Source organism: Halyomorpha halys, unplaced genomic scaffold (assembly GCF_000696795.3).
Source record: "Halyomorpha halys isolate HHAL.00 unplaced genomic scaffold, Hhal_1.1 Scaffold284.1, whole genome shotgun sequence".
Taxonomy (NCBI): Eukaryota; Metazoa; Arthropoda; class Insecta; order Hemiptera; family Pentatomidae; genus Halyomorpha; species Halyomorpha halys.
In genome coordinates this window covers 1,459,399-1,470,252 of record NW_027105232.1, presented here as the reverse complement: position 1 = coordinate 1,470,252, position 10,854 = coordinate 1,459,399, and the positions used below count along the sequence as shown (strand labels likewise).

Genomic DNA, 10,854 nt, shown 5'->3' with positions numbered 1-10,854 from the left:
TGATACCAAATAAATCGGTTAAAAATTAATAAATAAGGGTTCTTTAAGACTTCATTATTATTATTATTTAGGATGTATTTTTGAGATGCGATCCATATAAGTTGTTCTACAAAACGACAATGAACGAGGATGCACCATTCAAAACATATTTACTGCCACATCGAGGAAAACCGAAAATTAATATCAATTTTGCATCACTATACAAAAAAAACGTGATCACTCAAAAACCTAAAATAAAAGGACCGAAATTATTACATTATAATGCCACTTGTACACTGTAGTTATTTTAATCCCTCCCTTATACACGAACTCGAGAAAACTGAATTATAATTAATAAAAAAACGTTAATTTTAATGTACAAAATCATTTATTAACATAAAAGTATAAAGATTTGTTTTTATTCCATTAGAAATCTATTTTTAATATGGACTTGTACTTTTAAAAAAATGGAAAATCGTCATATCATTGATTTTTAAACAGGCGTAAGTCCACTCATACCCATCAAAAAAACATTTCTTAAATTATATTAATTATGCTAATTGGGATGATAAAATAGAAACTCTTAGAAACCCAACATTATTCTATTATTTATATAAACATTTTTCAATTTATTCCAATGTAAACCCTACTATATCTCAATTCGAACCCCTTAACGCAGTTTTTTTGAGAAAAATCGGCCAAAAAAACAAACAATTTTTTTTATCTAAAAAATCACAATTTAGAACATTGTCTAGGCAAAAAAAATTTTAAAATAATCAAAATTCTTATTTTGGGTATCGGTCATAATACCTAGCTCCCTATGAAAACATATGCTGAAGCTATATGTTAAGGATTATTACAGAGAATAAGTCATAGTTATTTATTTTATTATTTTTTCAATTCTTGATTGTATTTGAGTGTGAATAATTATAGCAGCGTAAAATACAACGCCGCTCGCTTTACCTCGGGTGTGGGCAATTTGGCCTGTTTAGCGCACTCGAATTAATTTGATCGTACAACTCGATGGGTTAATGGACTTACGCCACTTTAAAAATAAACAGCTCATATATTTTATAGGGTTATTTTGTAATCTGTCTACTTAATTTTTACTATCGATGAAATGTATTAATTAGGCTAAATTCATAAATATCCAGCGGGGTTTATGCATTTCATGATATAATTGTTAATTTAAGGGTTTAAAGGTCGGTTTATAATAAAATATCCAGAATTTACAATAAAGTATTCGGAAAATAAGACAGCTGTCACGTAAGTTGCGGAGGTTGAAATCGATATTTTCGGTAGCGTGGGTAGAAGGATAACATAAATATGAAAAGTACTTTCAGTGTAAAATATTTACGTTCTTATGAATTAAATATTTTTTATCTATTTTTCATTTTGCTAGATGATAATTAAAATTTGATTAGAAACTAATTAAATTGTTAAAAAAGTATTATATCCCTACAATAATACAGCCGGTTACAAGTTTTTTAGCTGGTATTGTTCACAACTGCGGCGTGTGTATTTAGATTTGTGGCAATTTTTAATGTGTGTTACCTTTCAGATACAAAACAAGTTGATGATTTTAATTTGCGCATTGTTTATAACCCAAGATTGTTCCAAAAATAATTTTATAGGCTCTATCTCTAACTTGTTAGGGAGGAAAATTGTTCCAACAATTTTGAATGGATTTCCCAACTTACTGGAGGTCTCTAAACAGTGTTTATAAGACATTTTGAGTATAATAACATCTTTGAGTGATGTTTCACCACAATTTTCCCTGTTTGAAGTCGATCCTCAAATTTCCTAACTATCGGCTTTTCCAATTATTGGTGTACCCCAGTTTTTATTTATGTTTTTTATTTCAGCTCAAAGGGACAGCTCTGAAGAATCGAGCGTTGTAGAAAAAGTTATTCTGGACATTGTGGATTATGTCGTTAGAAAGGAAGAGTTTCTAACCCTTGACATACCATACGATTCCGACTACATTCCTACGAACACTTTGGAGAACAAAAACGAACCTTGCTCTCGCCACTGCTGTCAAAAAGGTTGTGTCTGTGCAAGTATAAAGCAAAAAGTCGTCGCCAAGCATTGCAAAAAGGAAGATTGCCTATTTTACTGCATCTGCAATAGGCGGCTTGTAAATTCATTGAGAAAGCTTCCTCACCGAAAAACAGTGAAGATCATGTTGACGAATCGCTCCAATAATTCCCGAAGTACTAAAAGACTAAAGCGAGTTCGTAAAGATGAGGCATCTCCTCCAGAGATTCCGTTCATAGACTTAAGTGCAGATGATACACCCATTATTCCTACTACGGAAACCATAAACAACGAGGCAGATGAAAGTTCTGTAGATATTAGGAATCCATCGAACAGGAATTCTTTACTTACTACTGAGAAAGTGGGAAAAGTGGATAAGGTTGTGGTTGAAAGGAATCTCCTGGCTTACAGAGAAATGTTCGTGTGGTGCCCGGCTCATTGCCGGTATATCTGCAACTGCCAAGGTCGGGTCTTCGACTTGCGCAATAACTTGGTAAAACAGAATCCTGAAGCGGATATGGCGTCTGGAAAAGCGTCATTGGACCATTTGTTCAACACGGAGGATCACTGTGCTAGGACTATTGGCTCTGTTTTTAATTACCGCCTTAGGAACTTAAATCGCATATTCGCCCTAAAGAGGGACTATGAAATCAAAAAAGGTGTTCTGGCCAATTCCAACAGTTCCTTTAAAATAAATCCTATCCAGTCTAAGCTCGCTTTAGAGTCGAAGACAAGATCTACCTCTAAAAAAATTAGTATGAAGAGAGCTGAAAATAGAAGTAAAACAGGAACGAGCAATGGTGTTCCCTCTAATCTTGAGTCTTTTACTGTTAAAGCCACAAAAGTGGCTTCACCTTCACCTCTTGAACCGAAAATTCAACTAATTTTTCATGATAACTCTGATAGCTCTGAAGAAGAAACAGAAGACACAAGTAGCCTTCCCAAGTTCGGACTGCTCTGCCTCAATGGATATGGTTACCTGCCCATCAAAGAGTTTAACTCGACAAAGCTTGTATTCCAGCATCCTGTCATAAAGAATATATTTGTGTCGAAGAAGAACCTGGATGAAGCAAACCTTTGGCTCAATGACCTTCTCAAGAGTTTCATGAGTACTGATTCTCAACATACTGTACTCCAATGGGTAGTTGTTCAGAGGGGTGTTTTAAAAATATCAAAATCTTTCAACCTTAAAAATTTGAAAGACTGAACCATAACTGGTAATCTGACATTATTGTCTTATTGCATTTTCATTGTACATATTTGTAATTGTATTGTTATTCATGTTTTGAATGAATTTTAGCCATCTTTTTTGGAAAAATAATTTTGAATTTATTCAGCATTGTTTATTGCTTGTCAATTATTTTTTTGAATTATTTGACATTGTTTATATATCATTTTTATGAAATACTCTGTTTGTCTTGTTTATTTTCATTTGTTTCTAAAATATTTCTTGAATATTCATTACTAAGTTTTAAATCTTTTTTCAGATTTACTTTTTCTATTAAAACCATTTTTATTTTCATTAATTTATTTGTAATGTTTGGTGCAATATATTTATAAAATTGTATATGTTTATAAATATGTAACTTAAAATGTTTTTTATTTATCGTTTTTTATTAAATATTTGTAAATTTATTTTAATTTATTCAATACTCCCTTTTTATTTTTAAATAAAAAATATAAATAAGAACAAATGAATTAACACTTTTACCATTAAAAAAAAAAAAAAAAGATAATTATTTGTCATTCTTTTTCATAAATAATAATGAAAAAAAAAACGAAAGTAAGAAATATATAATGTAATTTATTTAACCCTTATATACTAATATATTATATTATAATCAAAATATATTTAAATAAACTTAGCAATTACAAAATGCATAATACTAAAAACTTATCACAGTTTATAATTGAAAGAACTATAAAACAAGTACAATTTTTTTTCTCTATAATGATAAAATAAAAGTAATATCAAAAAACAGTTTTTTTTAATGTACGTATCATTACCTAAACAATTATTGATAAAGAAATATAATTTTAATTTTTCTTTATCTTCAATATCTTAATATTATCTAAATAATCTCTACAAAGTCTTGTGTAAACTAGGTGGGAAAATTAATAACAAGTGTTTCATGGCAATATAAGTTTATTTACTGGGTTTTGGGCCTATACTAAATTTATAAATTAAAAGGTTTTGCTTGTTAAACTTTGAAAATTTGAATATTAATTATTATTTTTATTCATTATTTGATAATGCTGAATTGGTAAAGAACCTAATTGCTTTCCCAGTAAGTAAGGGATACACATTGAGTCTTATATTATATCATTTAAATGATATTAAGTGTTTTTATCAAATATTTTATATTTTATTATATGAAAATTGTTTCGATAAAAACAATACTACTTGTTATTATATTATTTATTATATTAGAGGGCTATAAAAAAAAAAGTTTTACATAACACAGCAATATAAATATTATAAAAAGTTCAGTTCTAATATTAAAAATTCCTATTTAATATTTATACCAGCCACTACATTTGATAGTTCTTTTAATCTGTCTGTCACGTCTTCCTTATTTTTGTCAACCTGGTAGCCCAACTTTTCTTGAAGATGTTTTAAGCGATTCCAAAGCATTTCAGCTTCCTTTGTGAAATGTTCTTTACTTTTCACTCCCTGGGATGCACTATGCTCTAAAGCTTGAAGCCCCTGCTTGATGAATTGTTGGAACTGAGGAGTTGTGTTTGAAAGGAAAGTTTGCACATTGGTTTCAGGATGAGATTTCTCGAATTCAAACAACTTTTTCATTCCCTGTGATGTTTTTTCAAAATCTCCTATCATTCCGAAAATGTTTGATAATTCGCATTTGGTTTCTTTAGAGATTTTAGAACTATAATGTATGATGTCCCTAGGCTTATTTTCTTTATTTGAAGTGTAGTCCTTAGAATACATTTCCATTTTAACGTACTTGATCGATTTCTTGATGTAATTATATAATTCACAATCTTTTGACACATTAGGCATTTTTTTAAAAATTGTTCTTACTTCAGTACCTCTAGTTTTTACCATACCATACAAAAGAGTTTTAAGTATTCTCAAAGGAACATCATTTGCTTTAGTTTTCCACCATGAAGTAGGATAATTCTTCAAGAAAATGTCAAATTCATTTAGTATTCTGCAATAATCCAATTCAGGATCCCATTCTGATTGAGATTTATATAATTTATGAATCCATTGAATGACTAAGTTATTATAATGATCTGTTACTTTTGGATTGTTAACTGTTCCGTAGAGAATTTTCAATAAGGCACATAGAATATTAGTTTTATTGGAGTTTTCAAAAAGCATTATTACTAAATTTTTAACAAATGTATCAAACATGTCTTGTTTATCTAACATATCTGACCGTGGTTCGGTTAACAGATACAGGAGTTGCTCCAATATTTTATAAAGAGTGGTGTCTGTAATTTTGGAGCAAAGCTCTGGGTGGTTGCATAGCTTTTTTAAGAGTGAAAAGTTTGCTCTATAGCAGTTCAAAACCAATGGATGTTCACTTCCATTCAGAATTATCATTAAATAAACTAGCTGAGAAACCATTAGATCAACGAATTCAGCCAAATGATGCCAATTTTCTGAATTAAGAATGATATCAATCCTTGATATTGCAGCCATAGCCCTATCAATATCATTACTATCTATGTTTAATAATTCATGGATTATAGCAGCTGGTTGAGAATTATTCGAAAGATGAGGTGTCATTTTGGGTATTGGAATAGATTCAATTGATGGCTGTTTAGTTTGATCTTCCAAAAATTGTAAATCAATATCAACTAGTTTTGGAGCTTGAAACTGTCTTGTTGTACATTCAATTTTGTCAATAATAGCTTCATCGAAGCTATAAGCCCCATTAATAACAGAAACTCTTGAATTTGGGATACCGTTTCTAGACATCCCTGTTACATTATGGGTATCGCTTCCCCTTGACATCTCCATTACGTCTTCATGATGTGCTTGGTCTGCTGAAACATTTCCTGCAGAAACATTTAATGGCTTTACAATGTTTGTTGGAGGACTTTTAGCAGCTCTTCTAATCCTTTCTTCTAACAGTGGCATATTCTTTCCTGATAACAGGCCAACCCATTTTAAGGTTTTATCTCCTTCAAGAAAATAAGCTGTCATAACACAATTTAGAGCAGCATTTCTGACTGATACATCACGATCAGCAATTAACTTTGCTATTTCTTTTAGAGCACCAGCTGGACTTGGATTACAAACAGAAATGCCATAGTTTTCAATCAACCAACCCAGTTGTTCCAAACATTCTGATCTTTGCCGGGCGTTTTTGGATTTCAAACCTTCCATCACATAAAAGAACTGTTTATTCACAGGATAAACTATACTTATCTGTTTTAAGATGGCACGAACACTGTTTCGGATAGTGTCTTTGGGATTGCCAACTTTATGCATCAGATATGGAATAAAAGAAGATGCTTCACTGTCCATCATAATATATTCTTCTTCCCTGAGAACACTAAAAACTGAGTTCAAATATTCTAATACTTTTAACAGTACTGATGGATTAGTATCAAAAAACCTGAGAGACATCCAACGTAATATTAAGTCTAAATTAGATATCAAGGCTTCTTTGTTGAATGGTAAATGCTCATTTAATGCATCTATAGCACGGATATGATATCTGAAGTCATTGTGAAACATGTGAGCAACAAGCGTTTTATCAACATTTGCAACTATCATCTGCTCTCGAAGAAGTTGAAAGAATTCTGGTGTTGGGGTCAAAAAATTCCAACGAAGAGTCTTCAATTTTTGTTCATCAATAATCCTTTGGGTCTTCAGTGAATTCACTTGTAGCAAGGGGACTCTCTGGTTTTCTCTTTGTCGTGAGCTTGTGGCTGACTTAGAGAATGATGTACTTGTCTTTGAGTTTGTAATTGTAGCTGTAGATCCAGCTGAAAATTTTGCAGTCGAAGGACTAGGTTTATCATAAGGTTCTCGCACGGGCTTGGTTTGGAGCATTGGTTGAACTGGGAGACTACCCCTTGTCTTTTCTAGGATTTGTTTCACTTGAGTACTACCTGACCCTTTAATATTTTCATATACTCTTATCATATTGGTGAATCCAAGGTGTAACATGAATCCTAAAACAGCATCATTAGCATTTTTCCTCACATCAGAATTCCTGTCTTCCAAATTTGAATAAAGAGTTGGTAAACAAGCAGTTAATTCTTCTTTCTTTAATCTGTTATTGGGAATATTCGGTAATAAATTGGACAACCATGTCCATAATTCAGATCTTACCGTTGTAGATCCTGTTTTAAGTGCGTCCGCAATGAGTTCTCCTTCAAAAAATTCTTTAAATCCACAAACTTGACCCCACGTATTGAAGCAAGGTATTACAGCAGAACGAATCCATATTTTTGGATCCCCAATTGCTTTCATCAATGGTGGAAGAAAAATGCGAATATACTGTTTAAATGATGGACCAATGGCAGGGGCTAGGGACTCTACCAGAGCAATGGCACCAGCAGATATTCTAGTATTACTATCAGAAATTCTAGCCGCAATGATGTGAGCTATTTCACCAAGATTGCAAGTAATCGACTGACTAGAATTAACAAAACCTTGTAATTTTTCTACTGCTTTTGCTCGTACCTGCCAGTTCTTATCTTCTAATTCTGCAACCAACTGATCAGTGATTTGATTACTAATATCAACTTTTGGTTTATTATCTAAAGCTTGGTTATTAAATTTGATTTCATTTACCAATTCATTATCAGAGTATCCTTCTCTATTAGCTTGTGAGTTACCTCGGTTTATAAGTTTCTTGAAACTTTCTCCCGTTTGTGATTTTTCTGAAGTAGTATTATTAGCTTTTCGAGGAATTTGTTTCTCTTCTTCAGCCTGTTTAGAAATAGTTGTTGGCTCTTCATTTATTTGTTGTTTTAATGATATTTTTACTTTATCACTAAATTCCTTTATCTTTTTCAACATCAGTGGATCAATTTCAACCAAAAATGGCCCTATTGCTTTCTCACCGACTACTTTCATAGCTGTACCTAAGGCAACAGCAGAATTATCACGTACAGTAGGATCTTGATCCCTAAGTCCATTGGTTAAACTTTTGCAAAGTATCTTCAACAATTTTTTAGTTAAGATATTTGGAGTTGATTTAGAAAAACAGCGACCCAGGAATCCACTTATTTCTGACTTGACGCATGGATTTTTATTATTTAAGTTATTGACAATATCCTCATGAATAGCTTCTAAACTAGTTGTTAAATAAACAGTATCCACTGCTTCTCTAAGAGCTGCAACAATATTTTGTTTCTTTTCCTTGAATTTTTCAAAGAGCGCTGGTATAATCAATGGAACATATTGATGAAATTTTTTTTTTAGACCATTGGCAATACCAGTTATACATTTTATTGCAATTCCAACCACAACAACATTGGAATCTGTGGTTATTATATTTTTCAATGTCCTAACCATTTCACTATAATCAGTAGGCTCAAGCTTTGGTGTTGTGGAAAGATGTTTTTCAAATTCTTCCAATACCTCTTTTCTCTCTGACCATTTCTTAGATTTGAGTTTTGTGTAGAAGTTTTTATCAAGTTTGCTCAAAACATCAACAGGTTCAAGTATACTATAACTCTTGGATTCATCCTCTCCACATTCTTCATATTCTCTTTCCCTAACACCTTCATCAGTTACAGAGGCAGAAATTACTTTAACCTGCTGAGAACGCAAAAGTCTTGTAGCTTTTGCAGATATAGTTTTTAATTTTTCATATTCATTTTCTACTTCTGCCAATTGAGCCGGTTTAAGTATCACAGTAAGCTGTGGTTTAATGACTGGTCCTAAGCAATAATAAACCATTCCAATAAGCATCTTGGTCTCCAATCGAACATTGCCATCCCTATCATCCAGAAGCTTTGGTAAATTCTTCATCAACTTACTTACATTTATGACTTTACTACCAAACTCTTTCAAAGCTTGTGCCAGTATATGGACACAGGCTGCCACAACTTTGGGATTTTTGGATTCTGTCCCTCTAATAAGTTCTTCAAATACTATTTCATATTTTTCTATTTCAATATACATTAAAATAACCTGAGCTGCTAACTCCCTAATTCGAGTTTTAGGGGAAGCCAAACATTTTTGAATTATTCCTGAACTAACATCAGAAGCTGTGTAGCCAGCGTTTCCACAATTTTCAACAAATATCAGAACTGCTTCTAAACCTTTTTCCTGACAAAGAACATGACTATCAACCACAAACAATTTGACTAATCCAATATATTTATTCCATTCGGGTGATTTTTCATCTTCAATTTGTTGGAAGTGTTTACGAGCACTCTCATAACCAACAAGCCTGGCTTTCCAAACCTTATGAGCACATGCATTTTCCACTGTTAGTTTGTTATAGTCTTCTTCATCCATTCTGTCCTGCTAGTTAATTTTATATTTCAGATTATATCAATATCAAAGTTAAGGCAATTGATTTTAAGTTATTTTCCATACACTTAGAACTAAAATGAAATCACTTGATTGTGAGGATAAATGATCACAAGAGATATTAGACTGCCTAATAACTACACCTATCATTGAAGGCCCCAAAGTTAAATTTTACAGTTAACTTTCTTAAATTTAAACTATTTAACCAGCTGACACTGAATCTACTCTTGTTGAAATTCAGGACATATTAATTTTATTTGAATAAATTTAAAATTATTCAATTTACAGACTTTGAAAGGGAATGTAAAGATTTTTAGAAGATGAGGCTGATATTAATATCACACTGCACATATGATTTGTAAATAAGAGGTATAGTTTATTTACAAATAGGTTATTTCACGTGATGTTATGATCAATTATTGGTGTTAATTAGATTTTATTTCGGGCTAGGGCATCCACTTTCTCCTTTATATCAATTAAAATATTTACAATTCTTTTAATACAAGTGTCATTTATTTAATACCGCTTTAGTTGATAGATTAGTTATTCATCATAGAGAACATTTATTAGTTATCCAATTATTGATTAAAAAATTGGACAGAACTTCACAAGTGTTTTTCGGGATATCTACTTTCCGTCTAACAACGATCACTCAATACATCGAATCCCGAAGGTAGTCAAATACTTCCAAAGTTTGTGAAATTGATCGATCTCTTAAATAAAATAATTTGTTCACTTTCACCTGGGTGAGGGGGTGGCATAACCCTCCTTCAAAGCAAATTTGAAACCAAAAAGGCCTGGGGCTTAGGTTTATGGTGAGGTTAATAGGACTGACATTGTAACCTAAACAATGGTTTGTACGCTTCTCGGCCACGCCCCTGGGTTCATTATAAGGCCCGGCTTTTTGGTTTCATTTTTCCTCCCGGCTTACTCCCCTTTTTACTATTCTAATTTCATCTTATTGTTAATATTAAGGTTGACAAAGAGTAGCCATTCATATTTGTGGATGTGAGAATATAATGACTACTTAATTTTTACTTAGTAAATTATGTGCATGTCATAAGCCGCAAAGAGAATTAGCTGTCTTGTTAACTTTTTATATTGTGGATAAGCAATTTTATTACAATGTAAAATATAGAGTGAAATTTAATGTTGATTTATATATGACTTATGATAAGTCTGAATGATTACCTTAAAATAGATGGGGGTTCGGGCAGAGTAACAAGTCAGAGATACTTTAACAACTGGCTTTATTATCACATACATCTTATATATATAGTATTTGGTTTGTTTGTTAAACTTAGGGATCAGTAATCCTACTAGGACAGAGTTCTTGTTTATTGTCCTGAGGATATACACAGCTAACT

At 31.9% G+C, this 10,854-nt stretch overlaps 3 protein-coding genes across 11 annotated transcripts in view; 2 read left to right on the top strand and 1 right to left on the bottom strand.

The window, feature by feature from the left end:
- Positions 1-3,475, top strand: part of LOC106680725 (uncharacterized) — a 23,014-nt gene extending 19,539 nt beyond the window's left edge. For 8 of the 9 annotated variants that reach the window (XM_014420629.2, XM_014420624.2, XM_014420631.2 and 5 more), the window contains one exon: positions 1,845-3,474. In XM_014420629.2, the coding sequence (XP_014276115.1) occupies positions 1,845-3,223 (1,379 nt within the window). In that variant the 3' untranslated portion in view covers positions 3,224-3,474. Of the gene's footprint in view, positions 1-1,844 lie in introns of all 9 variants that reach the window. The other variant, XM_067049915.1, reaches the window with a different exon arrangement.
- LOC106680724 (calponin homology domain-containing protein DDB_G0272472) overlaps positions 1-10,854 on the top strand; it is a 312,966-nt gene that overhangs the window by 68,997 nt on the left and 233,115 nt on the right. The gene's annotated exons all lie outside the window — the stretch shown is intronic.
- Positions 4,090-9,855, bottom strand: LOC106680723 (protein mini spindles). Its single transcript, XM_014420612.3, has one exon. It carries the CDS (start codon positions 9,470-9,472, stop codon positions 4,526-4,528), a length of 4,947 nt encoding a protein of 1,648 aa, XP_014276098.1. The 5' UTR covers positions 9,473-9,855; the 3' UTR covers positions 4,090-4,525.